General features: G+C 47.7%; 1 protein-coding gene across 1 annotated transcript in view; it reads right to left on the bottom strand.

The window, feature by feature from the left end:
- Positions 1–538: 538 nt before the first annotated feature.
- Positions 539–23,512, bottom strand: part of NPHP4 (nephrocystin 4) — a 65,299-nt gene continuing 42,325 nt past the window's right edge. Inside the window, exons 10-13 of the mRNA XM_089665302.1 lie at positions 19,280–19,451; positions 14,224–14,403; positions 9,134–9,274; positions 539–1,062 (exon numbers count right to left, since the gene is read on the bottom strand). Coding sequence (XP_089521428.1) covers positions 904–1,062; positions 9,134–9,274; positions 14,224–14,403; positions 19,280–19,451 — 652 coding nt within the window. The 3' untranslated portion in view covers positions 539–903. The remainder of the gene's footprint in view (positions 1,063–9,133; positions 9,275–14,223; positions 14,404–19,279; positions 19,452–23,512) is intronic.

The raw sequence follows: 23,512 nt of genomic DNA, 5'->3' as shown, positions 1-23,512 counted from the left end.
CCCCCCGCCCATAAATGAGAGCCCCCATCACATCCGTGTCCCCCCTATATATGAGAGTTCCCATCACAGTGTCCCCCCCATATATGACAGCCCCCATCACATCAGTGCCCCCCCTATAAGAGCCCCCATCACATCAGTGCCCCCCCTATAAGAGCCCCCATCACATCAGTGCCCCCCCTATATATATGAGCCCCCATCACATCAGTGCCCCCCTATATATAAGAGCCCCCATCACATCAGTGCCCCCCCTATATATATATGAGCCCCCATCACATCAGTGCCCCCCCTATATATAAGAGCCCCCATCACATCAGTGCCCCCCCTATATATATATGAGCCCCCATCACATCAGTGCCCCCCTATATATAAGAGCCCCCATCACATCAGTGCCCCCCCTATATATATATGAGCCCCCATCACATCAGTGCCCCCCCTATATATAAGAGCCCCCATGACATCTGTATCCCCCCTATGTATGGGAACCTTCATTACATCAGAGCACCCCCATTACAGAGGCTCCCCATCACATCAGAGCCCCCTCCCCCATCACCAAAGAGTTACCCCCCTCCCCACATCAGAGTCCAAACCTAATCCAGGGCCAACCGGGTCCCAGGCTCCTGGCCCCTGAGGGATACCCATCCGGCACACTAGGCTGCCCCCTGGCTGAGAAACACTGCGACAGACTGCGATAAACCATGACAGGCTTTCCACCTCAAATCTACTAGGAGGGCCGCTGATCTCCTGTCTGCTCTTGTCCTGTGACACCGTGTGTGTCAGGGTATGACGGTGTCACCAGCAATCCAACCCTTCCACCCCCTACCCTATAGGAGATCACGTTTGGACCGGAGTCGGGTTTTTCATGTCGAATAATGTGCAGAATTCTGGAAACATCCGTGGAAGCCTTCAGAGGGCTCTCCTCGTTGGTTCGTAGTTGACCTTCACGCAGAACGTCTCCTCGTTTTTATCCTCGTGGTCGTTGATAAATATGAGAATTTCTTCCAGTCCGCCGCTGTCGCTCGGGGCAAATCGAAGGCCGATGGTGTAGGTTTCCCCTGCGCCCACCTGAAAGAAAAATCAAACCAGAGAAGGAGTGTTGGCTCTTGTACCCGCGCTAACTCTTTTCCTGAGCACCCAGCCCTGGATTACATCACTACCCCCCCCCCTCCCCCACCCACCCATTGCTTTTACCCTGCAGAGTGACACTCCATTTCTGGGGCTGCTTAGGCTCTTTTCTGACTTCCCCCAGTGCCTGAAACATGAGACTGACAAGACTGATGGATATGAAACGTATTCCCACCTAACCTCTCCAGGAATGCACGATTTACATCACCCAACGCCCAGGACATGCACTTTTAGACACCGAGCAGGTGGGGTGCTTTTGCATTGAAGTCAATGGGACACAATTTTGCATTGAAGTCAATGGCATCCCTTTGACTTCAAGGCAAAATCGCCTCCCATTGACTTCAAGGCAAAATCGCCTCCCATTGACTTCAAGGAAAAATCGCCTCCCATTGACTTCAGGGCAAAATCAGCTGAATTTTTTCTTAATCATGTCCCTTTAAGCCTTTAAAGTGCACTTTCTAAAGAGTTTTGAACAGATAAAACACTTTTTTTTTCTACATTTTTCTGACCTCCGGAACGGATTAATTGGTTTTCAATGCATTCCTATGGGAAACCGCGTTTCGGTTTACAAATTTTCCGCAATACGAAACGTCCAGCAGAACGCATTAAATTCGTAAACCGAGGTACGCCTGTATTTATTTCGCGGTGCAGTGCATTTTAAAGCCCCGTCAGTTTTTTCGGATTTAACCACCTCCCGTCTGGCTGTTGTATATAAATGGCCGGATGGTGGCAGTGCAGGGTTAGATGGTTTATAAACAGCCTCCCCGCCCCTGCTTGTGCGCTCTCCCTGGGAGCGCGCAGCACTGCGATCCGATGCCCGCTGTGTCCTCCAGACACAGTGAAACACCGATTGTCGTACGGGACCTCTATGCGAGGTCCTGATCATGTGATCACTGATTGGCCAATCAGTGATCACATGCAGAGTAGTAAGCAAGATGTCACTTCTGACATCATTGCTTACTACGTGTGAAATCTGTAAATGATCACAGAGATCACATGGTACAGGGCTATTCACAACAGCCTTGTACCATGTAACAAGCTGTGACCAATCACAGCTCACACAGTATTTCTCAATGGCTGCAAGAATGCAGCCAGAGAGAACGAGAAATGATTGCTTTTACAATCTTTAATCTTCATCACCCCCCACAAGTATGTCACCATGGTGACACTGTACTGCTAGGGTGACAGTATGTAAAAAAACAACAACATAATAATATAAAAAAATAAAATAAAAATGTAAAAACAATGTTTAAAAATTATAATTTGGGTTTGTTTTGTTTTTTTTACTAAAAAGATAACAGAATAAATTTTGGCCGAGATTTATGATGAAATATTATTTATTTGCAAAATTTTATAGGAAAAACACTTTTTTCAAAATTTTTGGACATTTTTACATAGCAAAAAAAATAAAACTCCCAGCGGTGAATAAATCCCACCAAAATAAAACTTTATCTGTATCAAACAAATGCAAAAAAAATTCATATGGGTACAGTGTTGCATGACCGCGCAATTGTCATTCAAAGTGTGATAGTGCTGGAAGCTGAAAATTGGCCTGGACTGGAAGGGGGGAAAATGTCCGGACTGGAAGGGGGGGAAAGTGTCCGGACTGGAAGGGGGGGGGAACGTGTCCGGACTGGAAGGGGGGGAAAGTGTCCGGACTGGAAGGGGGGGGGGGAAGTGTCCGGACTGGAAGGGGGGGAAAGCATCCGGACTGGAAGGGGGGGGAAAGCGTCCGGACTGGAAAGGGGGAAAGAGTCCGGACTGGAAGGGGGGAAAGAGTCCGGACTGGAAGGGGGGAAAGTGTCCGGACTGGAAGGGGGGGAAAGTGTCCGGACTGGAAGGGGGGTGAAAGTGTCCGGACTGGAAGGGGGGGAAAGTGTCCGGACTGGAAGGGGGGTGAAAGTGTCCGGACTGGAAGGGGGGGAAAGTGTCCGGACTGGAAGGGGGGGAAAGTGTCCGGACTGGAAGGGGGGGAAAGTGTCCGGACTGGAAGGGGGGTGAAAGTGTCCGGACTGGAAGGGGAGGAAAGTGTCCGGACTGGAAGGGGAGGAAAGTGTCCGGACTGGAAGGGGGGGAAAGTGTCCGGACTGGAAGGGGGGGAAAGTGTCCGGACTGGAAGGGGGGAAGGTGTCCGGACTGGAAGGGGGGGAAGGTGTCCGGACTGGAAGGGGAGGAAAGTGTCCGGACTGGAAGGGGTTAATCACGTCCCTGTACAGTATTTAACCCTTTAAAGTGCACTTTATACAGAGTTTTGAACAGATAAAATACTTTATTTTTTTTTTTTTACATTTTTCTGACCTCCGGAACGGATTAATTAGTTTTCAATGCATTCCTATGGAAAACCGCGTTTCGGTTTACAAATATTTTGCGATACGAAAGGTCCCGGAGAACGCATTAAATTCGTAAACCGAGGTACGCCTGTATTTAAGTCGCGGTATGGCGCCTTTAAAGCCCCGTTAGTTTTCTTAGTTAGGAATTTGTATTTTTCAGGGAATTAATCTGCGTCTGCCGCGAGTTCAGCTTTAAGTTAGACTCTGCGGCTCTAACCTCCCCCTCCCCCAATATACGCCACATTCCCTTTAATGGCTTCATCAGTCCCAGCATTATCCTAACTAATGACGGTTATTATCGCGGCTCCCGGTGATCGCAGTCCAGGCCGGCCGCACATAATGAATGATTCCGCTCTTCTGGTTCAGGAGATCATCTCATTGACTGATCAGCAAACCCTCCCTGGAGCAGAATCCCGCTTGTGTATAGAGAGGAGGGGGAGGAGCTCAGCCATTGGTCCCTACGGCCCCCGGAGTGCAGGAAGTATCACGAATGTGATCTCGGGGGGGTCTGATGAAGTCCAGGGGCTGCGCGCCTCTCCAATAAACGCACATGAATGATGGAGCAGGCACGCGCAGGCTCTTGATTTAAGTACTTTCAGCGCGGCTTCCTGTGAACTTTCATTAGCTCACGCTTCTGCGGCCATACGGAGAACTGGCTGTACAAGTGTCGGGAGCAGAAAACAGGCGACCTGCTGCACCGCGCAATTACAACGCCTTCATTAAGTTGTGTAGATGGAGTATGGAGGCAGAAGGTGCACGGTATAGGAGGACGTTCATTACGGCGCTGCACGGGGAGCGCGTGCGTTCTGCTCAGTCATTGGCGATTTATTAACAGGCTGCAGGAAGGAAGCGTGACGCTTCAGAGATATACTTTGTGGTGTGACCCCCCCCCCCCCCCCGGTCTGCCAACGTGCGTTTATAAACGGCGAGGTATGCCAGGGGCTGCTGCAGCTTGATATTCTTTTTTAGAACCAGCAGAGGGCAGTGTGATAAATGATCCAGGGGGTAATCATTTTATGGGGGACTGAAGGTGTGCCCCCCCTCCCCCCCCTTCCAGCAGCACCCGGGGAGCCCCAGACTGCAAAAAAAGCTCCCACAGTGAGATCTTTCAAACAAGAAATGATCCTGAAAGCAACATATATTACATCACTTCCAGGTTCACGGCTAAAGATAGTCAAGCATGATCTGTGGTTGGTTAGCTGCACTGGAGGGTGGGGAAGACATGGGGGGGTCTATTCGGCTCCTGATGTCTCCATAAAGAGGACCTGTCACCTGCCCAATGCTTGTTATCCCCCTTGTGATAGCAATAAAGTTAAATAATAATAATAATTTTAAAAAATGGGAAAAAAAATATATATATCACTATATACACACATAGTGAAGGAAATGCGTATTTGCTCCCCGGCTGATGTTGAATGTTCGCCCCTCACACAGAAATGATCGGTCTAACAATGGAATGTTCGCCCCTCACACAGAAATGATCGGTCTAACAATGGAATGTTCGCCCCTCACACAGAAACGATCGGTCTAACAATGGAATGTTCTCCCCTCACACAGAAATGATCGGTCTAACAATGGAATGTTCGCCCCTGACACAGAAATGATCGGTCTAACAATGGAATGTTCGCCCCTCACACAGAAACGATCGGTCTAACAATGGAATGTTCTCCCCTCACACAGAAATGATCGGTCTAACAATGGAATGTTCGCCCCTCACACAGAAATGATCGGTCTAACAATGGAATGTTCGCTGTAACACTGAGAGACAAAATACAACAACAAATTCAGCAGAAATGCGTCTAACAAATGATGACTGATCTGCATGTTCATGAGGGAAAGAAGGATTTGATCCCCTATCATTCCGCAGGATTTCTGGCTCCCAGGTGTCTCTCATACAGGTAACAAGCTGAGATTAGAAGCAGTCTCTTAAAGGGAGTGCTGCTAATCTCATTGTGTTACCTGTATAAAAGACACCTGTCCACAGGAGCCATCAAACCATCAGATTCCAAACTCTCCACCATGGCAAAGACCAAAGAGCTGTCCAAGGAGGTCAGGGACAAGATGGTAGACCTACACAAGGCTGGACTGGGCTACCAAACTATGGCCAAGCAGCTTGGTGAGAAGGTGACAACAGTTGGTGCAATCATTCACAAATGGAAGAAACACAAAACAAGTGTCAGTCTCCCTAGGTCTGGTGCACCATGCAAGATCTCACCTCGTGGAGTGTCAATGATCATGAGAACAGTGAGGAATCATCCTAGAACTACACGTGAGGATCTTGTCAATGATCTCCAGGCAGCTGGGACCACAGTCACCAAGAAAACAATTGGTAACACACTACGCCGACAAGGACTGAAATCCTGCAGTGCCCGCAAGGTCCCTCTGCTCAAGAAAGCACATGTCCAGGCCCGTCTGAAGTCTGCCACTGAACATCTGAAATATGCCGAGGAGGACTGGTGGGAAGTGTTGTGGTCAGAGGAGACCAAAATCCAGCTCTTTGGCATCAACTCAACTCGCCGTGTTTGGAGGAGGAATGCTGCCTATGACCCCAAGAACACCATCCCAACTGTGAAACGTGGTGGAAACATTCTGATTTGGGGATGTTTTTCTGCTAAGGGGACAGGACAACTGCACCACATCAAAGGGACGATGGACGGGGCAATGTACCATCAAATCTTGGGTGAGAACCTTCTTCCCTCAGCCAGGGCATTGAAAATGGGTCATGGATGGGTGTTCCAGCATGACAATGACCCAAAACACACGGCCAAGGCAACAAAGGAGCGGCTCAAGAAGAAGCACATTAAGGTCCTGGAGTGGCCTAGCCAGTCTCCAGACCTTCATCCGATGGAAAATCTGTGGAGGGAGCTGAAAGTTTGAGTTGCCAAACGTCTTGGAGAGGATCTGCCAAGAGGAGTGGGCCAAAATCCCTCCTGAGATGTGTGCAAACCTGGTGGCCAACTCCAGGAAACGTCTGACCTCTGTGATTGCCAAGAAGGGATTTTCCACCAAGTACTAAGTCATGTTTTGTGAAGGGGATCAAATCCTTCTTTCCCTCATGAACATGCAGATCAGTCATCATTTGTTAGACGCATTTGTGCTGAATTTGTTGTTGTATTCTGTCTCTCAGTGTTACACCGAACATTCCATTGTTAGACCGATCATTTCTGTGTGAGGGGCGAACATTCCATTGTTAGACCGATCATTTCTGTGTGAGGGGCGAACATTCAACATCAGCAGGGGAGGAAATATGCATTTCCTTAACTATTTTATATAAATATACACAGCTCAAAAAAATGAAAGAAAGACTTTGAAAACCCATCAGATCTCAATGGGGAGGAATATTCTGCTGGATCTCTATACTGACATGGACGGGGGTGATGGGCAAGGAATGTAAGGACGCCCCATCGTTTGATGGAAATGAAAATTATCGACCTACAGAGGACTGAATTCAAAGACTGCAGGCGAGTCCATGTTGGTGAAATGTCATTGCAGCAACTCAGAATGGTCCTCAGTAGTCTGTGTGGCCCCCACCTGCTTATATACATGCCTGACAACATCGGGGGAGGGTCCTAATGAGACCACGGATGGTGTCCTGGGGTATTTCCTCCCAGATCTGGACCAGAACATCACTGAGCTCCTGGACAGTCTGAGGTGCAACCTGGCGGCGTCGGCTGGACTGAAACATGACATCCCAGAGGGGTTCTATTTTATTTAGGTCAGGAACTGCCTGCATACTCTCCACACATGAGGCCGGGCATTGTCGTGCACCAGGAGGAACCCAGGATCCACTGCACCAGGAGGAACTCAGAACCCACTGCACCAGGAGGAACTCAGAACCCACTGCATCAGGAGGAACCCAGGACCCACCGCACCAGGAGGAACTCAGGATCCACTGCACCAGGAGGAACTCAGAACTCACTGCATCAGGAGGAACCCAGGACCCACTGCACTAGGAGGAACTCAGGACCCCCTGCTCCAGCGTAGGGTCTGACAATGGGTCCAAGGATTTCATCCCCATACCTAATGGCAGTCAGAGTGCCATTGTCTAGCCTGTAGAGGTCTGTGCGTCCCTCCATGGAGATGTCACAGACCATCACTGACCCACCACCAAATCGGTCATGCTGAACCATGTTACAGGCAGCAGAACGTTCTCCACGGTTTCTCCAGACCCTTTCACGTCTGTCACATGTGCTCAGGGGGAACCTGCTCTCATCTGTGAGGGGGAACCTGCTCTCACAGGGCGCCAGTGGTGGACCTGCCAATTCTGGGGTTCAATGGCAAATGCCAATCCAGCTCTATGCTGCCGGGCAGTGAGCACAGGGCCCACTAGAGGACGTCGGGCCCTCAGGTCACCCTCATGAAGTCTGTTTCTGATTGTTTGGTCAGAGACATTCACACCAGTGGCCTGCTGGAGGTCATTTTGTAGGGCTCTGGCAGGGCTCATCCTGTTCTTCTTTGCACAAAGGAGCAGATACCGGTCCTGCTGATGGGTTAAGGACCTTCTACGGCCCTGTACAGCTCTCCTAGAGGAACTGCCTGTCTCCTGGAATCTCCTCCATGCTCTTGAGACTGTGCTGGGAGACACAGCGAACCTTCTGGCAATGGCAAATATTGATGTGCCATCCTGGAGGAGTTGAACTGCCTGTGCAACCTCTGTAGGGTCCAGGTATGGCCTCATGCTACCAGTAGTGACACTGACCCGAGCCAAATGCAAAACGAGTGAAAAACAGTCAGAAAAGATGAGTAGGGAGAACAATGTCAGCGGCCTCCACCTGTAACACCATTCCTGTTTTGGGGGTCGTCTCATTGTTGCCCATCTAGTGCCCCTGTTGTTACTTTCATGAACACCAAAGCAGCTGAAACTGATTACCACCCCCCTCTGCGACTTCCCTGACCAGATCCATATCCCAGGAGTTTCATTGACTTGATGCCAGACTCTGATTACAAAGTCGTCCTTTCATTTTTTTGAGCCGTGTATATATATATATATATATATATATATATATATATATATATATCAGCCTTCTTTATTGTTTTATGATGTAGAAGTCTTCATATATTTTTAATAACATTTGATTTCATGGATATCTGCTGTCCTCTAGTACTGGGAAATAAATACAACTCCAGCATAACACGTCCAGCTCCACGAAACTCTGAATTTGATAAGTTGGGTAGAAGAACTATTATAAATATCAGGAAGAAAAACGTTGAGTGGTTCTAAAGTCTCCATGTATGAAGGTAAACATCTTCTGCGTGTAGCAGCCCCTCCCCCCCTTCCCCCCCGACACTTACCTGAGCTCCCTGTTGATAAAAGACATCCACAAGAGCCTCAGTTCTCCGGGGACTCTCACTCCTGATAGGCTGAGGCAGCAGCAGGAGCCATTGGCTTCCACTGCTGTCAATCACAGCCACTGAGCCAAAAAGGAGAGGGAGGGGGCGGGGCCGAGCTGCAGCTCTGTGTGTGAATCGACATGAAGAGCCTGCTTGGGTGCCCTCATAGCAAGCTGTTTGTTATGGGGGCACCTGACAGGAGGGAGAAGTGCCAGTGGGGGACCCGAGAAGAGGAGGAACTGGACTGCTCTGTGTAAAATCACTACACAGAGCAGGTAAGAATAGACAAGTTTGTTATTTTAAGGAAAAAAAAAACAAAATTTTAGTATCACTTTGAGAGCAAATGTTACCTGGAAGGTGTTCTCCTTGAACTGCAGTAGGTCCGCCCTGTTGGTATGGAGTGAGTACCTCTTCTTTGCTTGGTAGGGGTTTGTATACGTGATCCTTTTGTTGCAGCCCTTGTCTCCGGAGGGAATTGTGATTTCAAAAGCCTTTGAAAACAAAAAATATTTTTGTTGCTGTTTTAATTATAATTTTATTAAATGCTAATTTTTTAACAATATTATTATTTAATTATCATTTTATAATGGCATTTATTGATTATTTTATTTAACGATTATTTTCTAATATTATTTAATCATTATTTTATATTGCTATTATTTATGATTTTATAATATTATTATTTATGATTTTATATTGCTATTATTTATGATTTTATAATATTATTATTTATGATTTTATAATGCTATTATTTAATTATTATTTTGTAACAATATTTATTTTATTTAACGGTTATTTTATAATATTATTAATTAATGATTATTTTATAATGCTATTATTTATGATTTTATAATATTATTATTTAATTATTATTTTGTAACAATATTTATTTTATTTAACAATTATTTTATAATATTATTATTTAACGATTATTTTATATTGCTATTATTTATGATTTTATAATGCTATTATTTATGATTTTATAATATTATTATTTATGATTTTATAATGCTATTATTTAATTATTATTTTGTAACAATATTTATTTTATTTAACGGTTATTTTATAATATTATTAATTAATGATTATTTTATATTGCTATTATTTATGATTTTATAATGCTATTATTTAATTATTATTTTGTAACAATATTTATTTTATTTAATGTTTATTTTATAATGTAACGTGCCATTTCTGTCTCTCTCCAGTGCTGCTTACATGAGGAGATGTTTAGCTAATGTGAACTCTGACTAGCCCCGCCCACACAAGGGACCATGGCTGGTCAGTAGGGAGCCCAGAGCAGCATTTTCTCCAGGAAAGAAAGCATTTGAACCATCCTATTACTCTTTCTGATCTCAGACAGACGTTTACATATCATAACATCTGGGCCCGATTTAATGAGTGGTTGGAAGCCGAGCGGATAAGTAGCAGTCAGGCCGTAGAGTCCCGCGGAGCGGCTGTGCGCGCTCTCCAGCTCGTTAATCCATTTCCATTAGCGGCGGAGGATTCGGCGCGCACAGCACTTTCAGAAACAAATTACAGGAGAGCTTTAATATTTTCAGATTGTAATGTTTCCTTGCGGCTCCCCGAGGGATGAACGCAGACACACTAATTCAAATTGTTTTAACAATGAACAGCCGAGCAAAATTCTACATGTCAGCCGGTAATAATCCCATCTCTGTGCGAGCGCGCCAGCAATCTATCACAATGCAGAATAATCGCTGTATATAGAGAGGAACCGGCGAGCCGCGTGCGGCGCTATCAGGTCGCTGATTATTGGGTAAGCAAACTGGGCTGTTGTCTGGTCTCAGAGCCGCAGGGAGGAGCTATCGTTTCCATGACAATTAAACAGTTTATTTTATCCCAACTGTGAGTTCCAGCGAAGGAGTTTCACTCCTGTGAGCAGTTCTGGTGCCACTGCCCCTCCTCCGTAACAAGCTCCGCCTACATAACTACAGCACGACGTATCCTCCACGGCTGCAATGTGTGATGCGCCAAGGATGCTTCACTTACTACTGACCTCTGAACTCTGCATCACTACTGACCTCTGCCTCACCCGCTAATGACCCCTGAACTCTGGTTCACTTATGCAGGCCATAGACGGTTCGTTTATCGGCCGATTTATAGTCTGAAAAACGAAACATCGGTCATTCTGTTGCCACCAATGATTGCGAAAATCCGCCGTTTTTCACAAATTTTCCAGCATGACCGATAAAAGAAATGAGGAGAAACGGCAAAAATCGGCCGATTATTCTTTTGGACGAAAAATCGGCCGATAAACGAACCGTCTATGGCCTGCATTACTACTGACCCCTGAACTCTGTATTATTTACTCCAGACCCTGACTTCTGCCTCACTACCGACCTCTGAACTCTGCCTCACCTGCTAATGACCCCTGAACTCTGCCTCACCTGCTAATGACCCCTGAACTCTGGCTCACTTACTACTGGCCTCTGAACTCTGTATTATTCACTCCTGACCCCCGACTTCTGCCTCACTACTGACCCCGGACCTCTGGCTCACTTACTACTGACCCCTGAATTCTGCTTCATTTACTACTGACCTCTGAACTCTGTATTACTTACTCCTGACCCCCGACTTCTGCCTCACTACTGACCTCTGAACTTTGCTTCACTTACTACTGACCTCTGAACTCTGCCTCACTTGCTACTGACCTTTGAACTCTGCCTCACTACTCACCCCTGAACTTTCATCACTACTGACTTCTGCCTCACTAACCTCTGAACTCTGCCTCACCCGCTAATGACCCCTGAACTCTGGCTCACTTACTACTGACCCTTGAACTCTGCCTCACCCACTAATGACCCCTGACCTCTGGCTCACTTACTACTGACCTCTGAACTCTGCCTCACTTGCTATGGACCTTTTGAACTCTACCTTACTACTCACCCCTGAACTTTCATCACCACTCACCTCTGTCCCACTTACTACTGACCTCTGCCTCACTGACCTCTGAACTCTGCCTCACCCACTAATGACCCCTGAACTTTGCCTCATTTACTACTGACCTCTGAACTCTGCCTCATTTACTACTGAACTCTGCATCACTACTGAACTCTGTCTCACATACTACTGAACTTTGAACCTTGCTTCACTTGCTGCTGACCTTTGAACTCTGTATTAATTACTCCTGACCGCTGACTTCTTTGGGCCACAACCAATGTCCAGCTCAAGGGAAAACAGCCAATTTGTTGCTACAGCGCGCTGCAGTACAGACACCTATGCTGCCCATGAATGTGCAGCCTCTGAACTCCCGCCCTCTTTGTCACCGCACATACGTGTTCTGTGGATGACAAGGGGTTAAATAAACCCCTGTGCTCAGAAACATCATCCAATCAGCGTTCACCATTCATTTTCCTTCTCTCTAATATCGATATATTACAAACGAACATTCCGCTTCCCTTCTGCACTCCATTAGAATCTTCATTCTGCCATTGGAACAACTTGTATGAAAGCCACAAGTACATTGGACGACTCGTATGAAGGCCACAAGTACATTGGACGACTCGTATGAAGGCCACAAGTACATTGGACGACTCGTATGAAGGCCACAAGTACATTGAACGACTCGTATGAAAGCCACAAGTACATTGAACGACTCGTATGAAGGCCACAAGTACATTGAACGACTCGTATGAAGGCCACAAGTACATTGGACGACTCGTATGAAGGCCACAAGTACATTGGACGACTCGTATGAAGGCCACAAGTACATTGGACGACTCGTATGAAGGCCACAAGTACATTGGACGACTCGTATGAAGGCCACAAGTACATTGGACGACTCGTATGAAGGCCACAAGTACATTGGACGACTCGTATGAAGGCCACAAGTACATTGGACGACTCGTATGAAGGCCACAAGTACATTGGACGACTCGTATGAAGGCCACAAGTACATTGGACGACTCGTATGAAGGCCACAAGTACATTGGACGACTCGTATGAAGGCCACAAGTACATTGGACGACTCGTATGAAGGCCACAAGTACATTGGACGACTCGTATGAAGGCCACGAGTACATTGGACGACTCGTATGAAGGCCATAAGTACATTGGACGACTCGTATGAAGGCCACAAGTACATTGGACAACTCTGAGTCAGATGGTTGTAATGAACCGGTGGAGATGAAAACCTCGGAGGAGAGCCGGGAAAATGAATGGCCGCCCAGTAAGAGCTCCACTGTCAGGGAACGGGGAAGTTTTCCACCCAAACTTTGGAAACTTTGTGTGACGATCCATGAGAGGGTAGTAGAGCTGGAATGAAGCCAGGATGGTGGATGGTTAGAACCTCTGCCACGTTTTCATTGCAGTCTGTGTGTAGACAGGCGTGGAGCTGCAATATGTATGCCAACCTTAAGAGGGAGCTGTGTTGCTTTCACAGACTAACAGGAGCTCACCAAGGACTATGTAGTCCCCTGCCATGGGCTCCAGGTGGCCATCTTGGCCAACCTTTTGCCTTAGACAGAGCAGGGGCAGGTCAGAACCTCTGCCGGGTTTTCACTGAAGTCTGTGTGTAGGCAGGTGCGAAGCTGCAATATGTCTGCCAACCTGAAGAGGGAGCTATGTCACTTTCACAGACTGGCAGGAGACCACCGAGGACTAGGTTGTCCCCTGCCATGGGCTCCAGGTGGCCATCTTGGCCAACCTTTTGTCTTGGACAGAGCAGAGGCAGGTCAGAAACTCTGCCAGGTTTCCATTGCAGTCTGTGTATAGACAGGCGCAGAGCTGCAATATGTATGCCAATCTGAAGAGGGAGCTGTGTAACTTCCACAGACCGGCAGGAGCTCGCTGAGAACTAGGTGGTCCCCTGCCATGGGCTCCAGGTGGCCATCTTGGCCAACGGTTTGTGTTGGACAGATCAGGGGCAGGTCAGAACCTCTGCCGGGTTTTCATTGCAGTCTGTGTGTAGGCAGGTGCAGAGCTGCAATATGCCTGCCAACCTGAAGAGGAAGCTGTGTCGCTTTCACAGACTGGCAGGAGCTCACTGAGGACTAGGTGATCCCTTGCCATGGGCTCCAGGTGGCCATCTTGGCCAAGGTTATGACTTGGACAGAGCAGAGGCACGGCAGAACCTCTGGCGGGCTTTCATTGCAGTCTGTGTGTAGGCAGGTGCGGCGCTGCAATATGTCTGCAAACCTGAAGAGGGAGGTGTGTCGCTTTTACAGACTGGCAAGAGCCCACCGACGACTAAGTGGTCCCCTGCGATGGGCTCCAGACAGCACTCTTGGCCAACATGGTGTCACCTACTCGTGATTTTGCGCACCGTGCCGCCCTGTCGCAGTATTTCTGCTATAGGGCGGTTGGGAAGCAGTTACATTACACCGGAAGTGTCAACCAATAAAGGCGCAGAACACAAATGTGCTTTAGGATATTTAAATTCAAATCAAATTTAAAAGAAACAAAATTCACGGCTCACCTTAGAAATAATGGGATTCCGGCTCACTACACAGACCAGCCAGGAGGCGACCAGCTGATGTTGGTCAACGTCTACTAGGTTGAGGTAGATGAATCTGCTGCCGGCTTTGTTGGGGCGCACAGCGATGTGAAGGTCTTGGATGCCGTTCGGTGGGAGCACAAACACGTCATTGGGATCCACCTATACACCACACAAAGGGTTAAAACCGATAAAATACACCATTTATCACAATTAAATGTCATTTTACATTCAGCTAATGCTGATAGTCCCCGGCCATCCACGGAACAACAGGAGAGGGAGGGGCAGCACTAAGAGGCCAATCAGTCTGCACTGACAGGTAATACGCTGGTAGGTGGAGAGAGCAGAGTGAGCACAGATGACTTGTCTGTGTTGTTGGTATTTATTATTATTACAGGTATTTATTTAGTGCTGACAGTTTACACAGCGCTTTACATATTGTACATTCACATCAGTCCCTACCCTCAGGAGCTTACGATCTTCCAGAATAATGATTAGGGGAGGGGCAAGCCTTTGGGATGTTCTTCTGCCAGCTATTGTAAGGGCCCTTTAACCACTTCCAGTCCGGACACTTTCACCCCTTCCAGTCCGGACGCTTTCCCCCCTTCCAGTCCGGACGCTTTCCCCCCCTTCCAGTCCGGACGCTTTCCCCCCCTTCCAGTCCGGACGCTTTCCCCCCCTCCCTTCCAGTCCGGACGCTTTCCCCCCCTCCCTTCCAGTCCGGACGCTTTCCCCCCCTCCCTTCCAGTCCGGACGCTTTCCCCCCCTCCCTTCCAGTCCGGACGCTTTCCCCCCCTCCCTTCCAGTCCGGACGCTTTCCCCCCCTCCCTTCCAGTCCGGACGCTTTCCCCCCCTCCCTTCCAGTCCGGACGCTTTCCCCCCCCCTTCCAGTCCGGACGCTTTCCCCCCCCCCCTTCCAGTCCGGACGCTTTCCCCCCCCCCTTCCAGTCCGGACGCTTTCCCCCCCCCCCTTCCAGTCCGGACGCTTTCCCCCCCCCCCCCCCTTCCAGTCCGGACGCTTTCCCCCCCCCCTTCCAGTCCGGACGCTTTCCCCCCCCCCCTTCCAGTCCGGACGCTTTCCCCCCCCCCTTCCAGTCCGGACGCTTTCCCCCCCCCCTTCCAGTCCGGACGCTTTCCCCCCCTTCCAGTCCGGACACTTTCACCCCCTTCCAGTCCAGGCCAATTTTCAGCTTTCAGCTCTATCACACTGTGAATGACAATTGCGCGGTCATGCAACACTGTACCCAGATGAAATTGTTTAGCATTTCTTTGAGACAGATAAAGCTTTATTTTGGTGGTATTTATTCACCGCTGGGATTTTTATTTTTTTTGCTATGTAAATGAAAAAGTCCAAAACATTTGAAAAAAAAGTGTTTTTCTTATAACATTTTGCAAACAAATAATCTTTCATCATAAATCTCGGCCAAAACTAATTCAGTTATCTTTTTAGTAAAAAACCAAACAAAATTAGTTTATAACCAAAAATTATCATTTAAAAAATTTTTTTTACATTTTCATTTTATTATTTATGTTTTGTTTTTTTTAACATACTGTCACCTTAGCAGTACTACTTGTGGGGGGGGGGTAATGAAATTGTTTATTTTTACACTGATTGCTTTTACACCCATATAGGATGTAAAAGCAATCATTTCTCCTTCTCTCTGGCTGCATTCCTGCAGCCATTGAGAAATACTGTGAGAGCTGTGATTGGTCACAGCTTGTCACATGGTACAAGGCTGTTGTGAATGGCCCTGTACCAAGTGATCTCTGTGATCATTCACAGATTTCACATGTAGTAAGCAATGATGTCAGGAAGTGACATCTTGTTTACTACTGTTCATGTGATCACTGATTGGACAATCAAAGATCACATGATCTGGACCTCACACAGAGGTCCCATACAGTGATCGGTGTTCCGCTATGTCCGGAGGACACAGTGGGCACCAGATTGCGGTGCCGAGCACTCCCAAGGAGTGAATGCGGGGGGACATTTTATAAATGGCCACCCGCGCCTCCATTTATGTACATGGGCCGGACGGGAAGTGGTTAAGAATGTCGGTGAACTTAACGACAGTTCCAGTTAACCTACCTGCAGTATAGGTGCAGTCTAGTCTCGGCACAGGTGCAAGGTAGATGTGTAAAGCACGGGTGTCAAACTGGCGGCCCTCCAGCTGCTGCCAAACTACAAGTCCCATGAGGCATTGCAAGATTGACAGTTACAAGCATGACTCCCAAAGGTAGAGGCATGATGGGACTTGTAGTTTCACAACAGCTGGAGGGCCACCAGTTTGACACCCGTGCGGTAAAGGTTCAGTATAATGCAGTATAGGGCCGGTATAGGTGTAGTCTAGGTTTGGGATACGTGCGGTATAGAGTGCAATATGGGTGCGGTATGGATCGGGTACAATTGGTGTCCTGCTCTCAGTGGCTCAGTCCCTGCTAGCAGTATCACCAATGAGCAAGTAGCCCTCTCACCAGTCCCTGAGATGCAGGGGATAGCCCTCTCACCAGTCCCCGAGATGCAGGGGATAGCCCTCTCACCAGTCCCCGAGATGCAGGGGATAGCCCTCTCACCAGTCCCCGAGATGCAGGGGATAGCCCTCTCACCAGTCCCCGAGATGCAGGGGATAGCCCTCTCACCAGTCCCCGAGATGCAGGGGATAGCCCTCTCACCAGTCCCCGAGATGCAGGGGATAGCCCTCTCACCAGTCCCCGAGATGCAGGGGATAGCCCTCTCACCAGTCCCCGAGATGCAGGGGATAGCCCTCTCACCAGTTCCCGAGATGCAGGGGATACACACACTCTAGGGCCAATTTGAACAGGAGTCAATTAACCTACCACTTTGTCTTTGAAGTGTGGGAGGAAACCGGACTACCTGGAGGAAACCCACGCTGGCACAGGGAGAACATGCAGACAGAACGCTTTACATACTGTACATTCACATCAGTCCCTACCTTCAGGAGCTTGCGATCTTGCATAATAATTATTACGGAGCAGTTCTTTGGGGTGTTCTTCTGCCGGCTATCGTTAGGGCCCTTTAAGAATGTCGGTGAACTTAATAACAGTTCCAGCTAACCTACCTGCAGTATAGGTGCAGTCCAGTCTCAGCACAGGTGCCAGGTAGATGTGGTTCCGATGCGGTAAAGGTTCGGTATAATAGGGCTGGTATAGGTGTGGTCTAGGTTTGGGATACGTGCGGTATAGAGTGCAGTATGGATCGGGTACGCTTGGTGTCCTGCTCTCAGTCCCTGCTAGCACTATCACCAATGAGCAAATAGCCCTCTCACCAGTCCCCAGGAGGCAGGAGATACACACATATTAGGGACAATTTGAACAGGAGCCAATTAACCTACCAGCATGTCTTTGAAGACAAATTACAAATGTCTGGCGAGATGATATATCACACCGAGTGAGGCACATAAACAACAAGTAGATGTCTCACTGATGTGCTGGAGAGGTTGTGGGGGAAAGGGAACTATGGGTCACCTATGGTGGGACTGCCCGATAATACAGGACTATTGGAAGGGAACTATGGGTCACCTATGGTGGGACTGCCCCAATACAGGACTATTGGAAGGGAACTATGGGACACCTATGGATGGACTGCCCCAATACAGGACTATTGGAAGGGAACTATGGGTCACCTATGGTGGGACTGCCCGATAATACAGGACTATTGGAAGGGAACTATGGGTCACCTATGGTGGGACTGCCCGAATATACAGGACTATTGGAAGGGAACAATGGGACACCTATGGTGGGACTGCCCGATAATACAGGACTATTGGAAGGAAACTATGGGTCACCTATGGTGGGACTGCCCGATAATACAGGACTATTGGAAGGGAACAATGGGTCACCTATGGTGGGACTGCCCGAATATACAGGACTATTGGAAGGGAACAATGGGACACCTATGGTGGGACTGCCCGATAATACAGGACTATTGGAAGGAAACTATGGGTCACCTATGGTGGGACTGCCCGATAATACAGGACTATTGGAAGGGAACAATGGGTCACCTATGGTGGGACTGCCCGAATATACAGGACTATTGGAAGGGAACAATGGGACACCTATGGTGGGACTGCCCGATAATACAGGACTATTGGAAGGAAACTATGGGTCACCTATGGTGGGACTGCCCGATAATACAGGACTATTGGAAGGGAACAATGGGTCACCTATGGTGGGACTGCCCGAATATACAGGACTACTGAAAGGGAATAATACAACTCATCCAGGAAATATGTGGGATTACGGTCCAGAGAGATCCATGGATGTGTTTGTTTTATAAACCCGAGGCTCCAATGAACTTGTCTAGTAATGGGGTACTGTATCACTTAGTCAGCTAAGGACTTGATCCCCAAATCTTGGCAAGTCCCAGAGCCGCCAAGAGTAAACGATTGGATAAACAGAGTGGAAAATATCTATAGGATGGAGGAGTTATATCATATCGAGGTGGATACATTAGATACATTTAGGAAAACACAGAGTAGTTAGTTAAATTTTACAAATTCTAAAAACTATGTGGAATTAGTTGTAGTCTAGGTGGAATACATCAGAGGAAGTCTAACGGAGATCCCGAGAGAAAGAGGATGGAGGAAGGAGGGGTATAGATATGGATAGAGAATCATGAGGGAGGATAAAACAGACGTAATGTGGACAGGGGTATGAGAAGGGTGGGGGAGGGGAAAATGTGTTGCAAAGGGAACTCATGTATTGGTGATGTAGTTGTGATTTGTATTTCTGTCTTATTTTTTATGTATTAGATGTTCTTCTTTGTACCAAAAAAATGTAAAAAAAACAACAAATGACTGTGTGCTATGCAGCTTCCAATGTGTTGGGTGAGGCCTGAGGTGGCTCAGCGGGGGCGGTGCTGGAGTCTGTGAGTGCATTGGCTGCATTTCTGTACACAATACAGACCAATAGGATACGGGGACATTTAGTAAATGGGGTGAAGAAGTTACAATCACCAGACAGGCCGATGTCCATTTCAATGCATTGTGTGATCGAAGTAAAGGAGAACACCACCGACCTTCAGTTCATGCGGGTGAGACGCGTACGCTCTGACTTTGCGCACCGCCTGCGTCCCTCGAAGGACCAGAGACATTTGCGTGAGCTGGCCGGTGACACAGCTGAGGTCCACTCTCTTCAGGGAATGGATGTAGATCTGCCAGATCTGGATTGGAGCCGCCAGCCATCGGTCCCTGTGCCGGTATAAGGAGATAACAGGAATGAATGACACAAATAATGTCACAACGCCGCCACTCCCGGACATGAGGACCATAGGTGCAGAGGCAGCGCGAGTGATGAGGGGCGTCTATATAAACGGATCGCAGTGTAAATCAGCAGAGACGTCTATTTAGTAACGAGACAGAAATGGGTTTTATTAGGTGAATCCTTTGCTGTCTATCAGGGCGGAGTGATTTTGCAGCATACGGAGATAAACGGCATCTACCCGATATAAAATGATCGATGACACAGAAAACAAGGTGACAGCCGTTTATCCAATCGCATCCTGTGTGGGGTAGATAAGCTGCAGCCTTCCAATGCCTACAATTCCCAGCTTAGCGCGGAGCCCTCACCCCCCTGCTACACACGTGTGTACAGGAGAGGAGCACTTGGCCCTACAGAGAGAACTCAATACATACAGTTAGGTCCATATATATTTGAACACAATTTTAGTTTTTGTCACATATTTATCAAAACATATTCCAGCTCTACTTCTATGATGGATACGGGTGGACAGTGCGCACTCTCAGGTGTAATTGGAGGGGATGTACATCCAAATCGGAGGAAGGGTTTAGGAATTACAGCTCTTAAGAGTAGCCATCCCCCCTTTTTCAAGGGACCAAAAGTAATTGGAAAAATGATTATAATCATAAATAAAATGTTCATTTTTAATATTTTGTTGAGAATCCTTTACTGACAATGACTGCCTGAAGTCTGGAACCCATGGACATGACCAAAGACCGGGTTTCCTCCTTTCTGATGCTTTGCCTGAAGTCTGGAACCCATGGACATGACCAAAGACCGGGTTTCCTCCTTTCTGATGCTTTGCCTGAAGTCTGGAACCCATGGACATGACCAAAGACTGGGTTTCCTCCTTTCTGATGCTTTGCCTGTACTCTGGAACCCATGGACATGACCAAAGACTGGGTTTCCTCCTTTCTGATGCTTTGCCTGAAGTCTGGAAACCATGGACATGACCAAAGACTGGGTTTCCTCCTTTCTGATGCTTTGCCTGTACTCTGGAACCCATGGACATGACCAAAGACTGGGTTTCCTCCTTTCTGATGCTTTGCCTGAAGTCTGGAACCCATGGACATGACCAAAGACTTGGTTTCCTCCTTTCTGATGCTTTGCCTGAAGTCTGGAACCCATGGACATGACCAAAGACTTGGTTTCCTCCTTTCTGATGCTTTGCCTGAAGTCTGGAACCCATGGACATGACCAAAGACTTGGTTTCCTCCTTTCTGATGCTTTCCCTGAAGTCTGGAACCCATGGACATGACCAAAGACTTGGTTTCCTCCTTTCTGATGCTTTGCCTGAACTCTGGAACCCATGGACATGACCAAAGACTTGGTTTCCTCCTTTCTGATGCTTTGCCTGAAGTCTGGGACCCATGGACATGACCAAAGACTTGGTTTCCTCCTTTCTGATGCTTTGCCTGAAGTCTGGAACCCATGGACATGACCAAAGACTGGGTTTCCTCCTTTCTGATGCTTTCCCTGAAGTCTGGAACCCATGGACATGACCAAAGACTGGGTTTCCTCCTTTCTGATGCTTTGCTGAAGTCCGGAACCCATGGACATGACCAAAGACTGGGTTTCCTCCTTTCTGTTGCTTTCCCTGAAGTCCGGAACCCATGGACATGACCAAAGACTGGGTTTCCTCCTTTCTGATGCTTTCCCTGAAGTCTGGAACTCATGGACATGACCAAAGACTTTGTTTCCTCCTTTCTGATGCTTTGCCTGAACTCTGGAACCCATGGACATGACCAAAGACTTGGTTTCCTCCTTTCTGATGCTTTGCCTGAAGTCTGGAACCCATGGACATGACCAAAGACTTGGTTTCCTCCTTTCTGATGCTTTGCCTGAAGTCTGGAACCCATGGACATGACCAAAGACTTGGTTTCTTCCTTTCTGGTACTTTGCCTGAAGTCTGGAACCCATGGACATGACCAAAGACTTGGTTTCTTCCTTTCTGGTACTTTGCCAGGCTCTACCTGCAGCTGTCTTCAGTTGCTCTTTGTTTGTGGGTTTTTCTGCCTCTAGTTTTGCCTTCAGCAAGTGAAATGCATGCTCAATGGGGTTGAGATCAGGTGATTGACTTGGCCATTGCATAAATGATCTGTCTATCAATGGAATGTTCGGTGTAACACTGAGAGACAGAATACAACAACAAATTCAGCAGAAATGCGTCTAACAAATGATGACTGATCTGCATGTTCAGGAGGGAAATAAGGATTTGATCCCCTTCACAAAACATGACTTAGTACTTGGTGGCAAATCCCTTCTTGGCAATCACAGAGGTCAGACGTTTCCTGGAGTTGGCCCCCAGGTTTGCACACATCTCAGGAGGGATTTTGGCCCACTCCTCTTGGCAGATCCTCTCTAAGTAATTAAGGTTTGGTGGCGGACGTTTGGCAACTCGAACTTTCAGCTCCCTCCACAGATTTTCAATCGGATGAAGGTCTGCAGACTGGCTAGGCCACTCCAGGACCTTAATGTGCTTCTTCTTGAGTCACTCCTTTGTTGCCTTGGCCGTGTGTTTTGGGTCATTGTCATGCTGGAACACCCATCCACGACCCATTTTCAATGCCCTGGCTGAGGGAAGACGGTTCTCACCCAAGATTTGATAGTACATTGCCCCGTCCATCGTCCCTTTGATGCAGTGCAGTTGTCCTGTCCCCTTAGCAGAAAAACACCCCCAAAGCAGAATGTTTCCACCGCCATGTTTCACAGTTGGGATGTTGTTTTTGGGGTCATAGGCAGCATTCATCCTCCTCCAAACACAGCGAGTTGAGTTGATGCCAAAGAGCTGGATTTTGGTCTCATCTGACCACAACACTTCCCACCAGTCCTCCTCTGCATCATTCAGATGTTCAGTGGCAAACTTCAGACGGGCCTGGACATGTGCTTTCTTGAGCAGAGGGACCTTGCGGGCACTGCAGGATTTCAGTCCTTGTCGGCGTAGTGTGTTACCAATTGTTTTCTTGGTGACTGGTCACCAAGCTGCCTGGAGATCATTGACAAGATCCTCACGTGTAGTTCTGGGATGATTCCTTACTGTTCTCATGATCATTGACACTCCACGAGGTGAGATCTTGCATGGTGCACCAGACCTAGGGAGACTGACACTTGTTTTGTGTTTCTTCCATTTGTGAATGATTGCACCAACTGTTGTCACCTTCTCACCAAGCTGCTTGGCGATAGTTTGGTAGCCCAGTCCAGCCTTGTGTAGGTCTATCATCTTGTCCCTGACCTCCTTGGACAGCTCTTTGGTCTTTGCCATGGTGGAGAGTTTGGAATCTGATGGTTTGATGGCTCCTGTGGATAGGTGTCTTTTATACAGGTAACACAATGAGATTAGCAGCACTCCCTTTAAAAGACTGCTTCTAATCTCAGCTTGTTACCTGTATGAGAGACACCTGGGAGCCAGAAATCCTGCTGAATGATAGGGGATCAAATCCTTCTTTCCCTCATGAACATGCAGATCCGTCATCATTTGTTAGACACATTTCTGCTGAATTTGTTGTTGTATTCTGTCTCTCAGTGTTACACCGAACATTCGATATTTAGACCGATCATTTCTGTGTGAGGGGCGAACATTCCATTGTTAGACCGATCATTTCTGTGTGAGGGGCGAACATTCCATTGTTAGACCGATCATTTCTGTGTGAGGGGCGAACATTCACCATCAGCAGGGGAGCAAATACACATTTCCTTTACTGTACATCAGCAGTTGGATGTCACTGATGGAAAATGTTCAAATAAAAGCAGAAGAGAGCTTCCTATATCAGAGTTGTTTGCCCACCATGATGCAGGAGAAAAAGCAAACAGTGGGAGGAGTTTCTCAGTTCTCAGTGAATGGCGTTCCAGATCCTACTGGATATTGACCTTCATACTGAAGACGTTGAAGACGGGACCGGATGTGTCTACAGGAAGGAGACCCTTTATATTTACGATGGTGCTTGCTTAGACTCTATAAATTCTCCGGAGATATTTCATGCGATTGGTAATGTCTGAGCGCCAAATTAAACAA

Source organism: Staurois parvus, unplaced genomic scaffold (genome assembly GCF_062004578.1).
Source record: "Staurois parvus isolate SC_StPar_1 unplaced genomic scaffold, SC_StPar_1.0 ptg002177l, whole genome shotgun sequence".
Classification (NCBI taxonomy): domain Eukaryota; kingdom Metazoa; phylum Chordata; class Amphibia; order Anura; family Ranidae; genus Staurois; species Staurois parvus.
The sequence above is the reverse complement of the archived record's forward strand: the minus strand, read 5'-3'. Positions and strand labels throughout refer to the sequence as shown.